At 55.6% G+C, this 25,703-nt stretch overlaps 1 protein-coding gene across 1 annotated transcript; it reads left to right on the plus strand.

Annotated features, from left to right (window-relative positions):
- The first annotated feature begins 674 nt into the window (after nucleotides 1–674).
- Nucleotides 675–25,076, plus strand: Ldlr (low density lipoprotein receptor). Its single transcript, XM_042693897.1, has 18 exons — nucleotides 675–744; nucleotides 7,593–7,715; nucleotides 7,957–8,079; nucleotides 9,230–9,604; nucleotides 10,609–10,731; nucleotides 12,553–12,675; nucleotides 13,813–13,932; nucleotides 14,700–14,825; nucleotides 15,372–15,543; nucleotides 15,961–16,185; nucleotides 17,393–17,511; nucleotides 17,745–17,884; nucleotides 18,530–18,671; nucleotides 18,785–18,937; nucleotides 19,775–19,945; nucleotides 21,857–21,934; nucleotides 22,176–22,333; nucleotides 23,669–25,076. Exons 1-18 carry the CDS (start codon nucleotides 678–680, stop codon nucleotides 23,702–23,704), a joined length of 2,574 nt encoding a protein of 857 aa, XP_042549831.1. The 5' UTR covers nucleotides 675–677; the 3' UTR covers nucleotides 23,705–25,076.
- The last annotated feature ends 627 nt before the right edge of the window (nucleotides 25,077–25,703 follow it).

Raw genomic sequence — 25,703 nt, forward strand, 5'->3', positions numbered from 1 at the left:
CCCCACACACACCCCCACACCCCACACACAACCACACACACCCACACCCCCACACCCCACACACACCCCCACACCCCACACACACCCCCACACCCCACACACACCCCCACACCCCACACACAACACACACCCCCACACCCCACACACACAACCACACACACCCACACACACCCACTCCCCACAAACAACACACACCCCCACACCCCACACACACAACCACACACACCCACACACCCCACACAACCACACACCCCCCCACACACACCCACACACCCCCACACACCCCACACACACAACCACACACCCCACACACACCCCACACACACACACCCACACCCCACACACACCCACACACCCCACACACACCCCACACACCCCCACACGCGCACGCGCGCGCACACTCGGTAACGCCCGGGCTGCACCCCGGAAGGTTTCACCGGTTACGGTTCACGTGGCCATTTGGGGCGAGCCGGTGCGAGCTTCGTTTCCCGCGGCCGGACTCGCTCCGGCGCCGCGGGGGTTAAGGCGCGGCCCCGCCCCGTGAGGTGCGGACTTTTGAAAATCACCCCACCGCAGGCCCCGCCCCGCCCCGCCCGCCCGCGTGGAGCCCCGGCGGCGAAGCCTGGCGGCCCGAGCGGTGGCCGGCGGACGCGCGGCGCGGCGCGGCGGCCGGGAGCATGGGGACCCGCGGCGCGGAGCTGCTGTGCGCCGCCGCGCTGCTCCTGGCTGCGGCGGGGGCTGCAGGTAAGGCCGCGCCGGGCGGGGGCACCCGGACGCGGGGAGCCCCGAGGCCGTGCTCCGAGGAAGCGGAGCGAGCCGCCCGGACCGGCCTCGGGGTGCCCCGCGCGGAGGCGGCCCGCGTTCGCCGGGGTCGGGGGTCGGGGGCCGGGGGCTGGGGCGGGGCTCCCCCAAGCCCCCGCCGTTGAGGGTCGCCTCGAATCCGTACATGGAGGGAGAACCCCTAACCCGGGGCTTCTCCCTCACTCGTTCTGGGGGCGAGGGTGACGGGACCCAGTCCTCCAACTTGGGGTCCCTGCGGCTGTGACCCCCCCCTTGGGCTTCGTGCGACGGAGCCCCACGCGGGCCGGACCCCAGCCCGCGTCCCCTCCCCGAGGCCCCACCCCTGATCTCCTATTGGGTATGCCCGAAACACGCGAGCCTCGAGCCACTCCCCTTGGCCAATGGGGCGAGGCAGGGGCGGGGCCTGGGGCGTTGGGGCGGGGCCGGGCGGGAAGCGGCGCCTCCCCGCCTGGATGTTGGTAGGTCCCTGTCACCGAAGGTGGGGACCCCTTCCGTTCTCGCGCTCTCGGAGGGGGGGACGTGGAGTCCCTGGTAACTGCGCCTTAGGCCTGCGGGCCAGCCTCCCCCCGCACTGCGGAGCGCCCCGGCCGCCCCCCTAAGGCAGGACCTTGTCCCGAGGAACTGGACCGAGGGCTGCACCCCCTTCCCCCGAGCTAGGTGGGGCGCACAGCCCCGCACACCCCTGCACGTTCGCACCCTGCGACAATTGCTGAAGGATGCGCAGAGCTTCCTTTTCCGTTTTTTCATGCCTGCGGCCGGGTCTGGCGCCACGCGGAGCCCAAGGTGGCCTGGAACCCTCGGTCCTCCGCGGCCTCAGCCCCACAGCGCAGGATTACAGGCCCGGCCCGCCACCCCCGGCCCGCTCCCGCCCCGCCATCCCCGGCCCGCCCCGCCATCCCCGGCCCCGCCATCCCCGGCCCGCCCCGCCATCCCCGGCCCGCCCCGCCATCCCCGGCCCGCCCCGCCATCCCCGGCCCCGCCATCCCCGGCCCGCTCCCGCCCCGCCATCCCCGGCCCCGCCATCCCCGGCCCCGCCATCCCCGGCCCGCTCCCGCCCCGCCATCCCCGGCCCCGCCATCCCCGGCCCGCCCCGCCATCCCCGTCCCCGCCATCCCCGTCCCCGCCATCCCCGGCCCGCCCCGCCATCCCCGGCCCCGCCATCCCCGGCCCGCCCCGCCATCCCCGGCCCCGCCATCCCCGGCCCCGCCATCCCCGGCCCGCCCCGCCATCCCCGGCCCCGCCATTCCCGGCCCCGCCATCCCCGGCCCGCCCCGCCATCCCCGGCCCGCCCCGCCATCCCCGGCCCGCCCCGCCATCCCCGGCCCCGCCATCCCCGGCCCGCCTGCACTGCGCCTTCTGGAGCTGACGCCCGCGCCGTCGGGAACGGTCCCTACTCCCACTGCCTTCCACAGCACTGCCTTCACGGCAGCTCCTGCCAGGGCTCCCCTTGTTCGTGTTCGGAGGGCTGCGGACGCGCCCTTTCCTTTCCACACCCTTCAGGATTGCCAAGCAAAGCCTGTTGCTGCCGGAAAACTGGCATGGGCACGGGACAGCGAGAGGCAGGCTGCCCTTCCTCAGGGACCGGGGTCAGAGTCTTCTCCTCTTCGTGATTTTTGGTTGTTGTGTTTTTTTTTTACCAGTCCTGGGGCTTCTTTTTGCTCAAGGCTAGCACTCTACCACTTGAGCCATGGCAACACTTCTGTTTCTATGGTGCTGAGGAATCGAACCCGGGGATTTGTGCATGCTAGGCAAGCACTCTACCTCTACGCCACGTCCCTTCTCTTTGGGAAAGAACCCTGCATCTACTGATTATTGGGGTGCTGGGGCTGGAACTCAGGGCCTCGGTCATGCTGGGCAAGCATTCTACCACAGAGTACAGGTCCCGCCCTCTTTTTTCCCTGAAGGATGGGGCCTTACTAATGCCCAGTCTGTGCCTCAGCCTCCTCAGCAGCTGGGACTACAGATGTGCACCATCATGCAGGTTAATTTCTCTTTCCTGTGTACTGGGGCATCTACTCCTGCCACAAGAATCCATGTCCTCGAGGAACCCGTTCTAAGGTTTTCATTTCCCTGTACCAACCATCTTCAGAAACGTGACACAGAAACCACTGAAAGCTCTGACCACATCATTTGTGTGCTGAGGGGAAGAAAAAAAAAAAGCAGAAATATTGTTTTCTCCTTTCCGATTTCGATAACCCTCGTGACTTGTCATTCGTACCGTGTGTGATCTAAGGGCCGGCGAGGCTTCTCGTTTTGAGACGGGGTTTTACTGTGGACCCATTCCCCTCTCCCTGCCTCCGAAGGAATTACAGGTGTGCACTGCACACATGGCTGGCGGCCCCGGCATGTGGACATGTGGGGATCCAAACTCTGGTTTGGTTTTTGCTGAGGTTCAAATCTTGTTATGAAAGAACAAGAAAGACGCATGGTCTTTGGGCTGTGCTGTTGGGAACAGAATAATGCCATCCGTTCCTCTGCTCAGGAAGGGCTGGGCTCTGACCCCTGGAGGCCTCTTTCCCCACCAGCCAGGCTGTAAAGCTGCAAGGGGCTGGGAAGGTGGCTTAGGGGTGGAGTGCTTGCCTAGCATGCATGAAGCCCTCTGTACCATGCACAGAAAAAGCCAAAGTGGCGCTGTGGTCAGGTGGTAGAGCAAAAGAAGCCCAGGGACAATGCCCACGCCCTGAGTTCAAACCCCAGGACAGGCAAAAACAAAACAAAACAAAAAAAGAAGTGGATGATTTGGCTGGGCTCTGTGGCTCTGGTCTGTCATCCTATCTATTCTGGATCCTGCGATCTGAGCATCATGCGTCAAAGCCAGCTCAGGCAGGAAAGTCCATGAGACTCATCTCCAATTAACCAGCAAAAAGCCAGCAGTGGAGTTGTGGCTCCAGTGGTAGAGTGATAGTTTTTGGGTTTTGTTTTTTTGTTGGTCCTAGGGCTTGGCCTGGGCGCTGCCCCTCAGCTCTTCAGCTCAAGGCTAGCACTCTACCACTTGAGCCACGGCACCACGTCCAGTCTTTTCTATGTATGTGGTGCTGAGGAATCAAACCCAGGGCCTCATGCATGTGAGGCAAGCGCTCTACCACTGAGCCACCTTCCCAGCCTCTTGAGTGATGGTCTTGAGCAAACGCAGCTCAGGCCCTGAGTTCACAAAGGGCATCAGGTCTTCTGAGTGCAGGTCTCTACACTAACGCCTGGAGCAGCAGCTTGCTGTTCCTGGAGGACTTGGTTATTCTTTGTTCTGCTCTGAAAGTCCTTCAGGGTGTTACTAACAAAGTCCCAGTCCTGGCCTTTTCCTAAACAAGTGGAGGTGATGGCAGTGGACGAATGGACACTCGGCTGCAGTGATCTGATCAGATGCTGAACGGCTCCTTGGCAGCATCTTTTTATTTCTCCCGAGACAGCCTCCCTGTATAACCGGGCTTGGCCTTAACCTCAAGATCCTCTTGCCTCTGTTTCCTGAGTGCCAAGATTACAGGAGGGTGCCACCATGCCCCGTTCTGTCATCCGTATTGCCAATGCCCCGGCTTGAGCTTCCCCTTTTATTTCTGAGAATCCAAGAACCCCAGGGGCCTTCCCTTCAGCCCAGCCAGCCTCAGTGAGTCACTTCCACCCTTGAGCACCTCACCATTGAGCCAGGAGTCGACAGGCGTGGCTGTGGGGCCCTGCTGTCCAAGGCCTCCGGTGACGCATTGCCCACATCTAGGGTTGGGCAATAGAACTTCCGGTATCCTGTAACCACTGCTGATACCAAAGATCAACTCATTCCTCCCTCCTTCCCACCCCTATGCCTGTCACCTGGACTCACTGGGGCCACTTGGGCCTTGTAACTGGGTCTGAATCTCATGCGTCCTGGAGCCAGATCAATATATGGAACATGGAAGGGCTGAAGTTTCCTTTCATTCCACATGCGCGCCCCTCCCCCCCCCCTTTTCTGGATTAAACCCAGGGCCTCTCTGGGGCTAAGCAGCTGCTCTATGTCAGTAGCCAGACATCCCTCCCCCCCCCCCCCCAGCCCTGCTTTCTTTGTAAAGTACAACCAACAAACTATTATTAGCATGTATTAAGTGACCAGTTCTGGGGCTTGTGTGTTTTGCTGGGTTGGTTTGAGAGAAGGTCTCACTACATCACCCTCGCAGTCTGGGGCTTGTCCGCACTGCCCTGGAATTTATGAACTTCCTGCCTCAGTCTCCCAAATGCTGGGATTAGAAGCGTGCATGACCACACTGGGTTAGTTCACTGCACTTTGGCCAGTGTATACAGGCCGTCTTTTTTTTTTTGGCCAGTCCTGTCCTGGGACATGAACTCTGGGCCTGGGCTTTGTCTCTGAGCTCTTTTGCTCAAGGCTAGCCCTCTAGTCCTTGAGCCACAGGGCCGCTTCAGACTTTTTCTGTGTAGTTTATTGGAGATAAGAGGCTCATGGACTTCCTGCCCAGGCTGGCTCTGAACTACCAACAGCCCCCCTCCCCTAGGGGACCTCCACCCATCGGACACACAGCGCGCTCGGTGTGTGTTGGGGGTGGGGGAGAGAAAGGCGGAACCCGAACGCTCCAGAGACGATCTGCCTCTGGCTAAGTAGTAACCCCACTGCAGAACTAGCCGGAGGAACACAGCATTATTAGATTTCACGCACGGTCGAAACACCCGTCCTTTTCAGTGTCCCCGAGTCAGGGGCCTCTTATGTAACCCAGGCTGATCTTGAACTCCAGATCCTCTGGCTTCAACCTGTGGGGTGTTAGCGTGGATTACAGGCATGCCCTCGCAGCGCGGCAAGCCGGGCTGCCTCCAAGCATGAAGCCCCACCCCACCACCGAAACCAGCCTGAAGGGCTCGGGAGGCCGCGCGGAGGCTCGAGACCAGCCTGGACGGACGGACGGACGGACGGACAGACAGAGACAAGACAGACAGACACACACGCGCACACACACGAGCTTCCGGCCGGGGCGCGTCAGCCCGCGCGCACGGCTGACGTCATCACTCCCGGACCGCCGCCTAAGAGTGTTTGACGCAAATTTCATATAAGCGAATATAATACATAGAAATACGTAAATAAATTTTTTTTAAAAGCTCATTTAGCTCACGGTTCTGAAGGCCGAAGCAAGCTCAGAGCTCCACCAGAGCTTCCGCGTGGGCCTGGCGCCCGCGGCCACGCGAAGGCCGCGGAGGGAAAGCGGAAGGGCCGACTGCGCATGCGGGGAAGGGAAAAGGGGGAGGGGCGCAGAGCAGCCTGGCTCTAACCACCGACTGCTCTCATCTCGCGGCGCCGGTCTCGCGAGAACTGCGCTGGTCAGGAGAGTCCCGCCCCCTCGCCGCCTGGAGCTGGTCCAGAGCTACTTTGTGTCTCATATAGTACATGGTGCTGAGCGTGTGATACCTTGTTACTGATCGTCTGTAATTGCGTGCAACTATATACAGTACATCCCAACATATGTGACAGTAACATAACCTGTCTGTATCTACCACATTCTGATTGCATAAGGTATGTAGTCTATAATTATGTAATTATAAGGATACACGACATACCAGGCGAGTCAAGCCTGTGATCCCAGATACTCAGGAGGCTGAGATTTGAGGATCACAGTTCAAAGCCATCCTGGCTAGGACAACCTTTTTTTTTTGTTTGTTTGTTTTTTGGTGTTGGGCCTGTGCTCTGTGCCTGAACTTCTTTTGCTCCAGGCCTGTCACTCTACCACTTGAGCCACAGAGCCGGGGCTGGGAAGGTGGCTCAGTGGTGGAGTGCTTGCCTTGTATGCATGAGGCCCTGGGTTCGATTCCTCAGCACCACATAAGCAAAAAGAAAAAAGCCATAAGTGGCGCTGTGGCTCACATGGTAGAGCGCTAGCCTTGAGCTGAAGAGCTGAGGGACAGTGCCCAGGCCCAGAGTTCAGGCCCCATGACTGGACACCCCCCCCCAAAAAAAAAACAAAAAACAAAAAGAGCCACAGAGCCATTTCCAGCTTTTTTGAGTTTATTGAAGATAGGAGTCTCACACACTTTCCTGCCTGGGCTGGTTTTGAACCGCAATCCTCAGATCTCAGCCTTCTGAGTAGCTGGGATTACAGGTGTGAGCCACCTGCGCCCAGCTCCTTAAGACTTCCTATTTGCAATTAGCGACCAAAAAGCTGGAAGTGGAGCTGTGGGCTCAAAGTGGTAGAGTGCCACTCTTGGACACAAAAGCTCGGACAGTGCCCAGGGTTTGACTTCAAGCCCCAAGATCACCAAAAAAATAAAACAAAGAAGTCCCCCCCCAAAAAAAAGAAAAAGAAAGCATATGTGCACGATCGTAGTGACAAGAAGCCTTGTCCACTGTGGTTTGTTGTTGGTGTGTTTGTGTATGTGTTGCTAATACTGCAGCTAGAACTCAAAGCTGGGTATTCTCTGGAGTTTTTCACTCAAGGCTGGTGCTCTACCACTTGATCCAGAACTCCAATTTTGGATTTTCTTTTCTTTCTTCCTTCCTTCCTTCCTTCCTTTATTTTTTCTGTCTGTCTGTCTGTCTGTCTGTCTTTCTTTCTGTCTTTCTTGTGTTTGTGGGGCTTGAACTCTGGGTATGGGCGCTGTCCCTCAGCTCTTCAGCTCAAAGTGAGCGCTCTACCACTTGAGCCACAGCGCCACTTCCGCTTTTCTAGTGGTTCACTGGAGATAAGTCTCATGGACTTTCCTGCCCAGGCTGGCTTTGAACCACAATCCTCAGATCTCAGCCTCCTGAGTAGCTGGAACTACAAGCATGAGCATTTGGTAGCCTACTGACCATTGTCCTAAGGAAGCCTCCCCCTTCCCTTTTCTCCTAGCCCAAGACAAATGCAGCCGGAATGAGTTTCAGTGCCGGGATGGGAAATGCATCTCCAGAGGGTGGATTTGTGATGGCCGCCCCGAGTGTCCTGACGGCTCCGATGAATCCCAGGAGACCTGCAGTGAGTCCCCTTAGTGACACACTATTGACCCCACACACACACATACCTTTTTCAGTCCTGGACATTGTCCCTGAGCTTCTTTGGTTCAAGGCCAGCACTCTGCTACTTGAGCCGCAGCACCAACTTCTGGCTTTTTCTGTGTCTGTGGCACTGAGGAATCGAACCCAGAGCTTCGTGCATGCAAGGCGAGCACTCTTCCATTAAGTCACCTTCCCAGCCCGAATTCTGCTTTCTTGAACAGCATCTATCACCTGCAAAGCCAGTGACTTCAATTGCGGAGGCCTTGTCAACCACTGCATCCCTCAGTCCTGGAGATGTGACGGCCAGAAGGACTGCGAGAATGGCTCGGATGAGCAGGGCTGCGGTGAGTGGGACCTGGGATCTTGCACACCCCAGGGTCATGTGCATCTGTGAGCTCAGCTCTGGCTCTGCTGAGGGCCTGTCACCAGTGTGGCATGGTCCATCTGTTCCTCTGGGGACTCAGCGGGCACTCGCTTGCCCAGTCTCTGCGACTCTACTCACCAAGGAGAGGTGGACGGGTTGTCTTCCGTGGTGGGGCACACCTGTAATCCCAGCACTCAGGAGTTGGAGGCAAGAGGACTGCAAGTTGGAAGCCAGCCTAGGACTACATTGTCTTAAAATTAAATAAGCTGGGTGCCTATGGCTCACGCCTGGTATCCTAGCTACTCAAGATGCTGAGATCTGAGGATCCTGGTTCGAAACCGGCCCAGGCAGGAAAGTCTAGAGACACTTCTCTCTAGTGAACCACCAAAAAAAGCCAGAAGTGGGCTGGGAAGGTGGCTCAGTGGCAGAGCGCTTGCCTAGCATGCATGAAGCCCTGGGTTCGATTCCTCAGTACCACAGACACCAAAAAGGCCAGAAGTGGGGCTGTGGCTCAAGTGATTACAGTACCAGCTTTGAGCCAAAAAGCTCAGAGACGGGGCTCAGGCACTGGGTTCGAGCCGCAGGACCCCTGGAGCAGGCCTGAGGTCAAGGATAAATGGGAGCCCGCTGTGGTGTCCCCTATGCATTCATACCCAGATCAAGTTTCATTTATAAATTGGGTACAGCAAGCAGCACTGGGGTGCTGGTGTAGCCTGGGGTACCCCCGCCCCTGAATCCCCTGAACTCACACAGTATTCCATTAAAGCAGTCATAACAATATACTGTAATGAACATAAAGGAAAACTTACAAAACCCGTTTAGCTTCGTGAAGGTTCAGGGACTGACTTTTCCTGCCTGGACTGGCTTTGAGCTGTGATCCTCTCAGCCTCCTGAGTAGCTGGGATGACAGGAAATCCTCTGAGGTGTGTGTGTCTTTGGGGCTTGAACCCATCTCTGAGGTTTTTCACTCAGCTGGTGCTCTACCACTTGAGCCATGGCTCCACTGGTTCTCAGGACAAGACTAACCAGTGCTCACCATGAGTGGGGAAACTGAGGCAGCGGTGATCATACTCTCTATCGGATGCCTGGGGGGCACCGAGGCTCTGGGTGACGCCCCCCCCCCCCCGCAGCGCCCAGGACCTGCGCGGCCGAGGAGTTCCGCTGCCCCGACGGCAGGTGCATCTCGCGGCGCTTCGTGTGCGACCGGGACCGGGACTGCGCGGACGGCGCGGACGAGCGCGCGTGCCCGGCGCCCACCTGCGGGCCCGCGCACTTCCGCTGCAACTCGTCGGCCTGCATCCCGGAGCTGTGGGCCTGCGACCGGGACCCGGACTGCGACGACGGCTCGGACGAGTGGCCGCAGCACTGCGGGGCGGCGGCGGGCGGCGCGCGGGGCCCGTGCGCGGCGCTCGAGTTCCACTGCGCCAGCGGCGAGTGCGTGCACATCAGCTGGCGCTGCGACGGCGGCGCCGACTGCCGCGACCGGTCGGACGAGGACGGCTGCGGTACGGGCCGGCGGGCGGGCGGAGGGGCGGGCGGGCGGGCGGACCGACGGACGGGCGGGCGGGCGCCGCGCGGGGCTCGAACTCGGGGCGCGCGCGCTCCCGCTCCAGCCACAGCGCCACTTCCCGTTTGCTGGTCCCGCGGACTTTCCCGCCCGGGCTGGCCTTGAACCGCGATCCTCGGATCTCAGCCTCCTGAGCAGCGATTCGTTTCTTTATGCATTGTGTGCCAGCCCCAGGGCTCGCGCTCAGGGCCTGCGCGCTGCACCACGGGGCTTCAAGTGGATAATTAGGTTGAAACGGTTGAACATGACGCGGGCCAGGCGCCCGTACCTCGCGCCTGTCATCCCGACCACTCAGGAGGCTGAGAGCAGAGGATCGCCATTCCAGGCAGGAAAGTCTGTGACACGCCTGTCTCCAAGGAAGGACCAGAAAAAGTCACAAATGGAGCTGTGGCTCATGTGGTAGAGCACCAGCCTTGAGTTAAAAAAAAAAAAAGCTCAGGATAGTGGCTAGGCCCTGAGTTCAAACCCCAGTCCTGACTCACACAAAACCAAAACAAGGAAGTGGCGCTGTGGCTCAAGTGGTAGAGCACTTGCCTTGAGCTGAAGAGCTGAGGAACAGCGCCCAGGCCCAGAGTTCAAGCCGCACTACCGACAAAAAAAAAAAAAAAAAAAAAATAAGACAACAAGCTGGGCACCAGTAGCTCAGTCCTATGTCATCCTAGCTACTCAGGAGGCTGAGATCTGAGGACTGTGGATCAAAGCCAAGCCGGGCAGGAAAGTCCATGAGACTCTTATCTCCCAGGAACCACCAGAAAACCAGAAGCGGCGCTGTAGCTCAAGTGGTAGAGTGCTCGCCTTGAGCTGAAGAGCTGAGGGACAGCGCCCAGGCCCAGAGTTCAAATAACGAAGACAACAGCAAACCCTAACATTCAGCTAAGCGTTGCCTAGAGAGAGACGGTTGTCCCTTCTGTCCCTGATTGATCCTCCCGGTGTCCCTTCCAGCTGTGACCACCTGCCGGCCTGACGAGTTCCGGTGCTCGGATGGGACCTGTATCCACGGCAGCCGCCAGTGTGACCGGGAGCATGACTGCAGGGACATGAGCGACGAGCTGGGCTGCGCCAACGGTGAGCACCGAGTGCCGGGGCTTCCTCCAGCCTCGGGGCTGTGATGCTTGGGATGGCTTCTGGTGCTGTCAGGGGACAGTAGTCCCAGGGACGGGGCTGGAGAGCAGCCTGCGGGGTCACCGGCCAGGCATCGGCCCTGTCATCTAGAATAGATGCAAAGTGACCCTAACTTCTGGCTGCCTAGTCAATCCAATTCCACATAGAGAACATTCTAGAGCCTGGTGCCAGTGGCTCATGCCTGTCATCCTAGCTACTCGGGAGGCTGATATCTGAGGATCATGGTTCAAAGCCAGCCCTGGCCAGGAAGTCCAGGAGACTCTTATATCCAGTGAACTACCAAAACACCAGAAGTGGCTCAAGTGGTAGAGCACCAGTCTAGGGAGAATGCAAGTTCAATACCAGCGTATATTATATAATAAGAATTTATCAGGCTTAGCATGCATGGAGCCCTGGGTTCAATTCCTCAGTACCACAGAACCAGAAAAAATGGCGCTGGCTCAGTGGTAGAGGGCTAGCCTTGAGCAAAAAGAAGCTCAGGGACAGTACCCAGGCCCTGAGTTCAAACCCCAGGACAGACACACACACACACACACACACAATCTACAAAATGCTCATAATATTTAATTACCGTTTTAGTTGAGTTACAGCTTTTTTTTTAGCAGTGCTAGGGTCTGAACCTTGGACCTTGTGCCTGGTTGGCAGCACCTGGTTATTTTTAACCCTACATGTGAGTGGCGTTCGATATGCTCACGTCACAGGGCATCCGGGCAGCCGTCCATGATCCTGGCACTCGGGAGGCTGAGGATGGAGGCTGACTGGGCGGGCTGCATGGCGAGACTGTGCAACTAGAAATGAAAACAGTTAGAATAATGACAAAGTCTGTTCGAATCGTTGTGTAACCCTACCACTGCCTGCCTACCGAAATTGTCCCACTTAGCAAAGCTGAAACCGTCCCACTAAACATTAACTCCCCACTCCTCCACCACCCCCTCCCCTTGCCACTGTCGGTCTCGGTGGATCTGAGGTCATCCTGCAAGAACAACCATGAATGTGCCTGGCATGTTTCACTTAAAATAGCGCCTTCAGAGCTTATCCATGTGGTCATGTGTGAGAATTTCCTTTTTTGGTTGCTCACAGCTGGTGCTCTATCTCTTGAACCATGCCTCTAGTCCAGCATTTTGCTAGTTAAAATGGAGTCTCATGGACTTTTCTGCCTAGGCTGTGTGTGTGTGTGTGCACGTGCATGTGTACACCAGTGCTAGTCCTAGAGTTTGACCTCAAAGACTGGGCTGTCACTGAGATTTTGTGCTCAAAACTGGTGCTCTACCACTTGAACCACAGCTCCACATTGGCTTTTTTTTTTTGGTCCGGTCGTGGGGCTTGAACCCTGGGCCTGGGTGCTGTCCCTCAGCTCTTCAGCTCAAGGCGAGCACTCTACCACTTGAGCCACAGCGCCACTTCCGGCTTTTTTCTTTTTGCTTATGTGGTGCTGAGGAATCGAACCCAGGGCCTCAGGCATGCAAGGCAAGCGCTCTACCACTGAGCCACCTTCCCAGCTCCTCCACATTGGCTTTTTGATGATAAAGAATCTCACAGAGAGCCGGGAATGTGGCTTTGTGGTACATTGCTTGCCACATTCACAGGAAAAGCCAGAAGTGGCGCTGTGGCTCAAGTGGTAGAGCGCTCGCCTTGAGCTGAAGAGCTGAGGGACAGCGCCCAGGCCCAGAGTTCAGGCCCCACGACCGACCAAAAAATAAAAGAGTAATGAGTTTGTGGGGTTCTGGCGGCTGTCACCCCGAGCCTTCTCCTGCGTTGTCACAGTGACGCTGTGCGAAGGTCCCAACAAGTTCAAGTGCCACAGCGGCGAGTGCATCAGCATGGACAAAGTGTGCGACTCGGCCAGGGACTGCCGGGACTGGTCCGACGAGCCCATCAAGGAGTGCAGTGAGTCCCGACGGTGGGAAGGCCACAGATTTTGTGGGGAGACAGGGAGCAGACTCATTTGTGGATGCTGTGGGGTGTCATAGTTGCGTAGCTCCTGTCTGTCCTCCCTGTGGAGCGTTGGGGTTCCTGGTAGGAAAGATCCATACAGGAGCGAGGTGCTGGCGGCCCATGCCCGTCATCCTAGCAGCTTAGGAGGCTGAGATCTGAGGATCGCAGTTCAGAGTCAGCCCAGGCGGAAAAGTCCATGCGACTGATCTCCTGTGCAACACCTGAAAACTGGAAGTGGCGCTATGGCTCAAAGAAATAGAGCTCCGGCCTTGAGCAAAAAAACCCCTCAGAGACAGCGCCCAGGTCCAGCGTTTAAGCCCCAAGGCTGACAAAATGAAAGAGAAAGATATGGGGGCTTGGGTAAGAAAAGCATATAGAAAGGGGGGGGGGTCAGCCTTGGGGTGGAGCCCAGAGCCTTGCACAATGAGGCGAGCGCTCTCCCCCAGCCCAGTAACCATTTGCTTGGGTATAGTTCAGTGGTATTAAATGTATTTACGACCATGGGGGCGTGGTTTTGTGGAGGTGGGCCTGGTTGTGCAATGGGAGCAGGGCCAGGTGGTGGGCGTGGCCTAGCGGAACTAGGCTACTAGTAAGGGGTGTGGTTTATTGGCAGAGGGCATGGCTTAATTGTGAAGGGCGTGACCTAATGGCAACAGGTCCTTGTGAGCAGTGTGGTTCTGTGCGGGTGGGCGGGGTCAGTGGGCATGGCTTTGGTGCTGGGCGTGGCTCTGGTAGAGTGCTTCTTAGCACGTGGAAGACTCTGGGTTGCAAGTACTGCAAAGAAAAGACAATGCACTCACAGTGTGTGCACTCCTGACCACCACCTAACTTATTTTGGCACTCATAATTCCCCTGAGGCTCTGAGGACTGGGTTGGGGTGAGGGGACCCCCACAGGTGGATTCCCAGGGTGACTGGCATTTTTCACCCAGCTCCAGCCCTCAGGGCTCCTCCCCCTGAAGTGGGATCTGTGAACTCACTCAAGTCTGGGGTCTTATACAAAGGAGGCAGTACCGCACATGGCCAGCAGAAGGGGGTGGAATGACCACTCCGTGTCCCCCCCTCTCCCCGCTCCCCCCTTCCCCACACAGGGACTAACGAGTGTGCGGACAACAATGGGGGCTGTTCTCATGACTGCCGGGACCTCAAGATCGGCCACCAGTGCCTGTGTCCTGACGGCTTCCGGCTCGTGGAGCAGCGCAGATGTGAAGGTGACAGTGCCAGGCGCGGGCGCCTTCCTCTACCTTTTTCCCTTCCAGAATTCTCTATGTCTCGCTTTTCATGTGTTGAAATCAGCGTCCCCGCTTCAGGTCTGTGGGTCGGGCACTGCGCATGAATGAGCCTGACCTTTCAAAATCTGGGCTCAGCAGGCCAGGGACTGGGGGGCTGTTCCTGCCTGTCATTCTAGTTACTCAGGAGCAAGGGGAGGAGGATTGAACTTCCAGGCTAGCCCAGGCAAGAAAGGAGAGCCTACCTCACCTGAGAGCTGGGTGTGGTGGTGATCTTCTATCATCCCAGATATTTGGCAGGCTGAGATTGGGAGGATCACGGTTCCAGGCCAGAACTGGGCACAAAAGCTCAAAAGACACTATCTCAAAAGAAAAGGCTGGGTGTAGTAGAACCTGCTCATCATCTAGATAGGAAGTATAAATAATAACATCATAGTCTAGGCTGTCCCAGGCAAAAAAAAAAAAAAGCAACAAGAGCAAAAAGGACTCGGTTATAACTCACCTATTCAAAAGCCAGTCCAGGAAGAATAGCCTGGGATACTATCTCCAGTTTACCAGCAAAAAGTTGGACTGGAGGCATGACTCAAGTTGTAGAGCGCCAGCCATGAGCAAGCCAGCAGAGCAAGATCAGGAGACCCTGAGTTCAATGAAGTGCTAATATTGGTGGTAGAGCTTCGTCTAACGGGCACAAGGCCCTAGGCTCAATCTCCAGAACCCCCCAATAGCCTTTTGTCCCATGTTACCTGTAGATATTGATGAGTGTCAGGAGCCGGACATGTGCAGCCAGCGATGTGTGAACCTGGAGGGCAGCTACAAATGCGAGTGCGAGACAGGCTTCCAGATGGACCCCCGCACCAAAACCTGCAAGGCCGTGGGTGAGTGCTGGGCAGATGTGAGCCGGGGCTCACATTTTATCAGCGCCTTGGGCACGTTCAAACCGCCTGTTTAAAACTGGGTACTGGTGGCTCACACCTGTAATCCTAACAACTCAGGAGGCTAAGATCTTGAAGATCCAGGTTCCAAGCGAGGATCAGAGTTTGCAGCAAAATCGCGCGTGAGACTCCCATCTCCAGAATAATGAGCAAAATGCCACTGGTGGCCTGGTTCAAGCGGTAAAGCACCAGCTTTGAACAAGAAAGCACATTGAGAATGTGAGGACCTGAGTTCAATTCCAGATATAGGTACAAAATAAGAAAGAAAAAAGAAGAGGCAGAAAGAGCGCATGGACTGGGCAAGGCAGGGCAAGCAGACTTAGAATTCACTAGTTGAATCATGGTTAGACCTTCCTTCCAAGACTAGCCAGACGTAGGTGTTAAGACACTGTTCCCCCATTGGGGTGGGGAGAGATCCCTCCCCTGGCTTTCTCACACCCTGCAGAGGAGTCCCCTCTGCTGGCCTGACCCCACTCCCTGGCTCCCCAGGCTCCATCGCCTACCTGTTCTTCACCAACCGTCATGAGGTGAGGATGATGGCGCTGGACTACAGCGAGTACATCAGCCTCATCCCCAACTTGAAGAACGTGGTCGCTCTGGACACCGAGGTGGCCAACAACAGAATTTACTGGTCTGACATCTCCCAAAAGAAGATCTACAGGTAAACTAGGTCCGGTGCACCGCCCCTTCCCCCCACCCCATTGACCAGAGGCTGTGGCCCCGCCCACCCCCTCCAGCTTGAGAGGTCTGGCTCCACCCACTTTCCTCACCCCGCCCACTATTGTCCAGGATTGGCAGGACTACTGACAACCTACTGGCTCCAGATTGATAATGTTCTGGTCCCACCCACTACCACCCACGTACTGGCCAAGCTCTGGCCCCACCCACTTCCCTAGTCCCGCCCACTGTCATCTAGGATTGGCAGGACCGACTTAGCCTCCTGCCCCACCCCAAGATTGGTAAAGGTTCTGGCTCCACCCACTGCTCTGGGCCCCGCCCTTTGCCTTGGGCCCCGCCCACCGCTATCCATGATTGACCAGGCCCTGGGCCCTGACGCTCTGCGCCCTCTTGGTCTCAGCACCCAGATCGACCACGCCCCCAGCGCGTCCTACGACACCATCATCAACACGGACCTCAAGGCCCCGGATGGACTGGCTGTGGACTGGATCCACGGCCACATCTACTGGACCGATTCCATCCTGGGCACCGTGTCCGTGGCCGACACCAGGGGCACCAAGAGGAAGACGCTGGTGCAGAAGAGCGGCTCCAAGCCGCGGGCCATCGTGGTGGACCCGGTGCACGGGTGCGTGCTCATCCCGAAAAGAAAGATAAAACTTTGTACTTAGAGAATATGGCCAGGTATCCTGGGATGTTTTCTTCAGTTCTAGCTCCAGAAGAATTGCACACACTCCAGAAGAATTCCCCCTCGCCCAGACAAAGTATTGCTCTGTCTCAGCCTCCAAAGGGCTGGGGTTACAGGCATGCACTACTATACTTTGTCGTAGGGTTTGAACTCTGGGCCAGGGAGCTGTCCCTCAGCTCTTCAGCTCAAGGCTAGTGCTCTACCACTTGAGCCACAGCACCACTTCTGGTTTTCTGAGTGGTTTATTGGAGATAAGAGTCTCTCCGACTCCTGCCTGGGCTGGCTTTGAAAGGTAATTCTCAGATCTCAGCCTCCTGAGTGGCTAGGATTACAGGCGTGAGCCACTGGCTCCAGACAATGCAAGCCCGTTCTTGAAGAGACATTTTGTGGGCTGTGATCATAACCTTATGATTCATAATAGCCAAAAAGGTGGGAGGGCCCATGGACAAATGCATAACGCGATGTGGCATGTCCATACGCTGGAATATTACCCTTAAAAGGGGAGGGAACTGCCAACACATAATACAACTTTTTTTTTGGGGGGGGGTCAGTTGTGGGGCTTGAACTCTTGGCCTGGGCACTGTCCCCGAGCTCTTCAGCTCAAGGCTAGGGCTCTTAACACTAGTGCCACAGCACTACTTCTGGGTTTCTGGTGGTTTATTGGAGATAAGTCTCGTGGATTTTCCTGCCCTGGATGGCTTTAAACCGCAATCCTCAGATCTCAGCCTCCTGAGTAGGTAGGATTACAGGTGTGAGCCACCAGCACCTGGCTTCTGGCTTATTTTCGTATGACAGTTCAAAGCCAGTCCAGGCGGGAAAGTCTGTGAGACCCCTATCTCCAATCAAACACCAGAAAATCCTAAACAAGAACTGGGGCTCAAGTGGTAGAACACCAACCATGAGTAAAAAAGCTGAAGGACAGTGCCCAGGCCCTGAGCTCAAGCCCAAAATAAAATAACCCATTTTCATCAAAAATTGGACCCCCAAACCCCATGTGTGCGCACAATGCAGGCACTAACCACTCACTACCCCTCACCTCAATGTGGGCTCTCAACTCCTTCCTGGCTCTTCTGTGGTAGTTGTCCCCGGCAGGCTCTGAGTTCAAAACTCAAACTGGCATTCTAATCTCCTCCGTCCTTCCCATCAGCTTTATGTACTGGACAGACTGGGGCACCCCGGCCAAGATCGAGAAAGGAGGCCTGAACGGCGTGGATGTGTACTCGCTGGTGACAGAAAACATCCAGTGGCCCAATGGCATCACACTGGGTACGTATGTGAAGAGCCTGCCCTCCCCAGGACATGGTGTGGTGACCTGGTGTCCAAAACCACCTCTACGATCCCCTTGAGATTTTACAGAACCTGTCAGGGCTTCTTCTGTGGGGAACAGAGTAGTCTAACAAAATCATCAGGGTCCTGAAATTCTCTAGAACTTTCTAGAATCTTCTGGAAATATCTGGCATCTACGTGGTGACCATTCCTTATCCATTTGTGTGTCCTAGATCTTGCCAGTGGCCGCCTCTACTGGGTTGATTCCAAACTCCATTCCATCTCCAGCATCGACGTCAATGGAGGTAATCGAAAGGTCATCTTAGAAGATGAGAAGCAACTGGCTCACCCCTTCTCCTTGGCCATCTTTGAGGTGAGACCTGGGGACCTAAGGAATTCATAGTTAGCTGTTTTTGACTAAATCTGGGTATATACTAGAACATTGCTCAGCATTAGAAAAGGAAATGCTGAAACATGATATAAAATGGAGACCTTGAAGATACTGTGTTCAGAAAAATAACTAGCTATTCAGGAGGCTGAGATCTGAGTATCACGCGGTTCACAGCCAGCCCAAGAAGAAAAGTCCATGAGACTCTTATCTCCAATAAACCACCAGAAAACCGGAAGTGGACCTGTGGCTCCAGTGGTAGGATGCTAGCCTTGAGCAAAAGAGCTCAGCAACAGTGCTTAGGCCTCGAGTTCAAGCCCCAGGACCAGCACAAAAAAAAATCTTCAAGATTTTTTTTTTTCAGTTGTGGGGCTTGAACTCTGGGCCTGGGCGCTGTCCCTTAGCTCTTCAGCTCAAGGCGAGCGCTCTACCACTTGAGCCACAGCACCACTTCCGGTTTTCTGGTGGTTTATTGGAGATAAGAGTCTCATGGCCTTTCCTGCCCTGGCTGGCTTTAAACCTGATCCTCAGATCTCAGCCTCCTGAGTAGCTAGGATGACAGGCATGAGCCACCAGTGCCCGGCAACTGCCCCTTTAGCTAATTTTATTTGTGCTGTGTCACCTGTGTAGGAAAAGGTATTTTGGACGGATATCATCAAGGAAGCCATTTTCAGTGCCAATCGCCTCACTGGCTCTGATGTCAATTTAATGGCCGAAAACCTCTTGTCCCCAGAAGATATTGTCTTGTTCCACAATATCACACAGCCGAGAGGTAAGAAGGAAATTTATTTAGGGGAAAGAAAAAGTTTCTAGAATTTTCTGGAATGTTCTGAGCCTAGCTGATGATGGGCTCTGTCTCACCTGGATTTCCTTCTTTACCTTTAGGAGTAAACTGGTGTGAGAAGACATCTCTCCCCAACGGTGGCTGCGAGTACCTGTGTCTACCCGCCCCTCAGATCAACCCACACTCCCCAAAGTTCACCTGTGCCTGTCCGGATGGCATACTGCTGGCCCAGGACATGAGGAGCTGCCTGCCAGGTGGGGGCTCAGGTCTGCCTTCTGCCATCTGTCCAGTGCTTCACGCCTGTAATCCCAGCTACTCAGGAGGCTAAATATGAGAGTTCTTGGTTTGAAACCAGCCAGCAGGAACAGTCCAGGACATTCTTTTTTTTTTTGGGGTGGGGGCGTCCGGTCGTGGGGCCTGAACTCTGGGCCTGGGCACTGTCCCTCAGCTCTTCAGCTCAAGGCTAGCGCTCTACCACTTGAGCCACTGCACCACTTCCGGCCTTTTTCTTTTTGCTTATGTGGTGCTGAGGAATGGAACCCAGGGCCTTGGGCATGCAAGGCAAGCGCTCTACCACTGAGCCACTTCCCAGCCCCTCCAGGACATTCTTATCTCCAATGAACCACCAAAAAGCCTGAAGTGAGCTGTGGCTCAAGTGGTAGAGCACTAGCCTGGAGCATAAAAGATCAGGACAGTGTCCAGGTCCTGAGTTCAAGCCCCAGGGCTGGAATTTAAAAAAAAAAAAGGGGGGGGGCTGGGAAGGTGGCTTAATGGTAGAGTGTTTGCCTAACAGGCATGAAACCCTGGGTTGGATTCCTCAGTATCACATACACAGAAAAAGCTAGAAGTGGTGCTGTGGCTCAAGTGGTAGAGCGCTAGCCTTGAGCAAAAGAAGCTCAGGGACAGCGCCCAGGCCATGAGTTCAAGCCCGGGACTGGCAAAAAACAAAAAAGAAAGAACAAGAAATATATCACAGTGTCCATCCCAATGGCTGACTGTTTTCAGTGTGTGTGTTTTTAGTTATTTCTTGCAAGCACAGTTCGAAAGCTAGGGGATCCAGAATTGGACTCAAGAATTGTTCATTCCCGCAGAGGCTGAGCCTATACCGAGCACCCAGAGGCCAACCACCACCAAACCTGCGGTCAGCACTACAACAGGGATCCCGAGGCACCCAGACACCCCGCCACCTTCCAGCACTTCCTGGAGCCCCGCAACCACAGCTGCGCTCACCTATGCACAGTCCTTCACCACGTCCTCTCAAGGTGCGAGCTGGGCCTCGCTGGCCTGTTTATAGACACAGGGTGAACAGACACGGTGGCGGGAGTCCAGGTGGCCTGGCCGTCTCTCCCTGTAAGATGTGTGCACCAGTCCGTGGGCTTGAACTCAGGGCCTCGCCGCCGTCCCTGATCATTTTTGTTTGAGGTTAGTTCTCTACTGTTGGAGCCACAGCTCTACTTACAAGTTTTTGCTGGTCCATTAGAGATAAGAATTTCATGGATTTTCCTACCTGGGTTGACTTTGAACTTCGATCCTGAGATCTCAGCCTCCTGAGTAGCTAGGATGACAGGCGGGAGCCACCAGTGCCCAACCAGATTGGGTTTTCTTGTCATTTTTCCCACACACAGTGTGGAAGTGTTCCCTCCGTTAGATTTAGTGAAGGAGACCTTGCCTGGAGGTGATCTGCAGTTCATCCCTTTGTACGCCAGGGGGCGTGTGCTGGCTGCCTGGGAATGGACTTCTAGGGTTTTCTAGCAAGGAAAGAAAGAAGGAAAAAAATAACCCACTAAAACACAGAAATCCCCCAAAACATCACATCAGCAAGTTCCAGAATATTTTCTTTTCCTCTTGACAACTGAAGCCTTTGTTTAGCCATGGAGGAGATAAGGCAGGAACTGCTCGGGTAGAAGGAGGCTGGGGAAGGAGCTGGGGGTAGATGGAGGTCATCATAGGTCACCCCAACAAGCCCCAAATTTGGAGAAGGGCCTGGTCAGGAGAAAAGTTTCCACAGATCTCCCAGATGTCCCAGTTAACATGGCTGTTATTGGTATTATTGATGCTGGAGGTGGAGCACTGAGCCTCAACTTGGACTATTTAGGGACCCCCCCCCAAACACACACACACGCACTCAAGACACCTTCTTGCATCTAAGCTGACCCCCATGACCCCAGTTTCAGAGCCTTCGATATCCCCTACCCCACCAAGCACAGCTGGAAAAATAGTGGAAAGAAAAAATGTTGCTATAGGCTCACACCTGGGATCCTAGCTACTCAGGAGGCTGAGATCTGAGGATCACAGTTCAAAGCCACTCCAAGTAGGAAAATCCCTGAGACTCTTATCTCCAATGAACCACCATAAAACAGGAAGTGGCACTGTGGCTCAAGTGATAGAGACTAGCATTGAGCTGAAAAGCTGAGGGACTGCGCCCAGGGTTCAAGCCCCCTGACCAACAACAACAAGAAAAAAGCCAGCCTGGGTAGGAAAGTTTATGGAATCACCAAAAACCTGGAAATGGAGCTGTGGCTTAAGTGGTAAAGCGCCAACCTGGGCAAGAAAAACCCAGGGGTGGGTGTCAGTGGCTCACACCTGCAATCCCAGTATCCAGAAGGCTGAGATCTGAGGATCAGAGTTCAAAGCCAGCCTGGGCAGAAACGTCACAGTGAGACTCTTTATCTCCAATGAACCACTCAAAAATTGGAAGTGATGCTGTGGCTCAAAGCAGTAGAAGGCTAGCCTTGAGCAGAGAAGCTCAGGGACAGCACCCAGGCCCTGAGTTCAAGCCCCAGTAACACACACACACACACACATACACACACACACACTCACACTCACAAGAAGTTGCCTCTAGACTGAACAATAGATTATTTTTGTCAGTCATCACTACAGAATTCAGGTTAATGGCTATTTACACAGCATTTCTATTTCATGACCTAGAACCCACAGGAGGATATGCAGGTGTTTGTGACCTTTATGCAAATGTATGCAAATACAGCATCCTTTTTGGCAGGGAGGGACTTGTGTCTTGGGCCTTTGTAACTGAGGAGGGGGCGCTAGGCCTCATCTGAGGGAGCCTGTGCGCATGTGCAAGCCAGCGGGGCCCACCCCACCCTGGAGATGATCCCCCCTCCGCGTTCCTCCCGGGGATCCGGGCCTCACGCCGTCCTTTCTCCCCCCAGGTCAGGGCGATGCTGCGGGCAGAGGGCTGGCGGAGCAGCGGCAGGGCGTGGGGGCCCTGTCCATCGTGCTCCCCATCGGTGAGTGCTGGCGGGGGTCTGGTCGAGTCCTGCTCCCCACACCCCTTCACCTCATTCACCGAGCTCTGGTGATGGAGCCCCTCCCGGCTGCCGAGTCTGCTTCCCATCAGGCCCTGGGGCCGAGGCCGGGGAGGAGGGGAATAGCACAGGGAGACCCCCCCTTCCCCCCCACCCCCCGCCGGGACAGCGCGCATGCGCGGCCGCGCCCGAGGGCCTGCCCGTGACCGGCCTCTCCCCGCAGCCCTGCTCGTCCTCATCTGCTTCGTGGCCTTCCTGGTGTGGAAGAACTGGCGCCTGAAGAATATAAACAGCATCAACTTCGACAACCCCGTGTACCAGAAGACGACGGAGGATGAGGTCCACATCTGCCGGAGCCAGGACGGCTACACCTACCCCTCGGTGAGCCCTGGAAGCCAGGCCTGGGCGTGGCCACGGGCGGGGGCGTGGCTAAGGAGTCCAGTCCAGTGTTGGCTGAGTGCTGGGGCGTGGCTAATGGTGGGGGTGTGGCTTAGTGCTGGGGCGTGATTGGGAGTGGTTTGGTGTTGGGTGTGGCTAGTGGTAGGGGCGTGGCCCAGAGCCGGAGGTGGCTTACTATTGGGAGCTTTGCTAATAGATGTGGCCAAAGGTAGAGTGTGGTTTAGTGTGGGCGTGGCTTTGGACTGGGCGTGGCTCAGTGGTGGTCCTTAGGACTAGCAAACTTGAAGTACTGGGTTCCTTCCCCTACATACACACACGGGCGCATGCGCACGCACACATGTGTGCACACACACACACACACACACACACACACACACACACAGCTAGAGGCCAGCAATGGATTTGCCGAGACTAGGACAAAGGGGATGGAGGTAGAACTTTCTTTCCATTTTTTAGGGCTTGAACTCAGGGTCTGGGCTCTTGGGCCTGAGATCTATTTTGTTCTTCCTCTGGGTTGGCAGTCTACCTCTTGGGACACACAGCTTCACTTCTGGATTTTTGTGGTTAACTGAAGATAATGATAGTCTTACAAGCCGCTCGCTGGTGCCTCACGCCTGTTATCATAGCTACTCAGGAGGCTGAGATCTGAGGATCACAGTTCAAAGCCAGCTGGGGCAGAAAACCAGAAGTGGTGCTATAGCTCAAGTGGTAGAGCACTCACTTTGAGCTGAAGAGCTCAGGGACAGTGCCCAAGCCTCACTACCAATGAAAAAAAAGGTCTCACAGACTTTCCTACCTGACTTTGAATGGCAATCCTCAGATCTCAGCCTCCTGAGTAGCGAGTTTGACAGGTGTAACCGCTGGCACTGGGCAAGGAGATTCAGGTTTTTTTGTTTGTTTGTTTACAAAGAGGTTAGGGCCAGCGTGGTTGAAGAAGCAGCAGCATGTGCAAAGGTCCTGAGGCTGGAATATACAGATTATATTTTGGTGCTTGGGAAAAAACCCAGCGTGGCTGCATCTTACAGAGTAGGGAGAAATCAGGACCAGAAGGTGTGACAGGGACCCCAGCTACAGAGGAACTTCTATGCCCTGGGGAGAACGGTGGGTTTTGCTAGAAGGTTCTTGAGCCAAGGAGGGACTTGTCTAGCCTCTAGCATTCACGGTGTTCTCTGATATCCAGGCAGGGAGCAGATGAGGAGGAGCAGGCTGGGTGTCAAGAAGGAAGCTCCTAGTCTGGTCGTGATAAGTGGGGCTGAGCTGGTCAAGTTTACTGCGGGTTGGACTCACTGTTTCCGGTGTTTTCTGTCCTGTTGACAGAGACAGATGGTCAGCCTGGAGGAAGACCTGGTGTGACCGGCGGCGGAGGCCTGGCCCTCCCTGGAACGTGGCGCCTCTCATGGACAGGATGCGTACTTTCTCCCCGGCGTGTTGCCCAGTGCCCGGCCTGAGTCCCGGCTTTCTTGAATCCTTCAAAGACGCCGCGAGCCGCCTGTCTGCTGGAGCTGTTTTATTTATTATTTTCCTTTTGCCTGAAAGGCAAAGCAGGCCGAGCGCCCGGCGGCCACCCTGCCAGGTTGCCTGCTGGGACTTGTGTCTTTCTTGCCTCACAAAAAGGAGCTAGGATATCTCGGCGAGTTTCTGGAAGATTCGGCCCTTTCCTGCATAGGAAACAGGGCAATGTGAGCAGAGAGAAAGAGAGAGTGAGCTGGTGGCTTTGAACATGTGACCCCTGTCCACCTGCCGCCGCCGCCACCTAAACTCAGACGTGCTTGTGTTTACCTCTTGCCCGGCGAGGCCCGCCGCGCAGTCACTTAGTCCCGGCCCTGTCACCCCCACCACCCAGCACATCAGCCTCAGGTTGCAGAAAGCAGGGAAATGACTGTGTGGCATTGGGGGCCGGGGGGCCGCGGACTGATTCCGGTTCATTCATTCGCCAAAACTTGTCATCCTCCTCCTCCCCCCACTGCCCCAACCCACGGGAAGAGCCTGAGTCATGGGTGGCCTTTAATATTTACAAAGTGCCTGAGATCCCGGAACCTCGCTCCCTCCCTCCCGCCCTCCCTCCCGCCCTCTCCCCTTCCCGCTGCCCACCTCCCACCTCAGCTAGTTGCACTTTTTCTGTTTGGGCCTGGACACTGTGTAGAGTGGACCTGGTATCCTGACCTTGCACTGTTTTCTGTCGAGCGTGGCTCAGGTACCCCAATTTCCTTTTTTCCATGTGTGGCTGCGTGTGTGTGTGTGTGTGTGTGTGTGTGTGTGTGCGTGTTTCCTGGCGTGCTGGGGGAACCCTGGGCCTCTTGCATGCTTGGCAGGTGCCCTGCCCCCCGAGCCATACCCCCAGCCCCTCTCCTCTGCCTTTCTTTCGTTGTTGTTTCTGGGGAGGGTGTGTGGGTGTGGGGTTTGAACTCAGGGCCTTGGACTTGCCAGACAGGCGCTCTCTCACTTGAGCCACACCCCTCTTGGCTCCCATCCATGTTGGACTAGGATTTTGCATTTGTGTCTCCTCCGCATGACTGCGATCCTCCTATTTACGTTTCTTGTATAGCTCGGTGCCATGACACAGCACACACCCAGGTTTGTCGTGGTTGAAGTGGGGTCTTTGTACCTGGGCTGGAGCTTGGACCATTCCTGATCTGTGTCCCAAGTAGATTGGCTTACAGGTGTAAGCTACTGCACTTTTGTGTGTGTGTATGCCAGTCTTGGACTTGAACTCAGGCTTAGGCGCTGTCCCTGAGCTTTTCCACTCAAGGCTGGTGCTCTACCACTCGAGCCATACCTCCACTTCCAGCTTTTTGGTGGTTCATTGGAGATGAGTCTCACAGACCTTTTTTTTTTTTTCTTTTTGCCATGGCCAGCATTAAACTGCGATCCTCAGACCTCAGCCTCCTGAGTAGGTGTGATTACAGGCGTGAGCCACAGCGCCCAGCATTGGGTTTTTTTTTTTCTTTTTTTTTTTAAGTCTCACATGGCCTGGGCTAGCTTAAACTCACCATCCTCTGTCCCCGAGTTCTCAGTGTGGGGATGGCAGCCATGCATGCACCCCTTTTTTAAAAATAGAAATAAGGCTGACACTCCACAAGTGTCACCAACCTGCCTGGTATTTCCACCACTAAGTCGGAGGTGGGAAGCAAGAGCTCTTTCTAGAATGGCCGCAAATATCACCATCGCGTGGAGACAGACCCCGAGGTGTGCAAAGGAACTGTGACTTGTTTTCCCACTTCTGCCTTGAAGAAACCTTGCACTTTGTATCTGTTGTCACTATTCTCACACACACACACACAAATCTATTTATTTTTTCTGTGATCTCCCCGGGGCTGGGTGCGGGCGCCGGGTCTGAGCTGTGTCCTACGTG

This window comes from Dipodomys spectabilis, unplaced genomic scaffold (genome assembly GCF_019054845.1).
Source record: "Dipodomys spectabilis isolate Male_0828 unplaced genomic scaffold, ASM1905484v1 ptg000173l, whole genome shotgun sequence".
NCBI classification, from domain to species: domain Eukaryota; kingdom Metazoa; phylum Chordata; class Mammalia; order Rodentia; family Heteromyidae; genus Dipodomys; species Dipodomys spectabilis.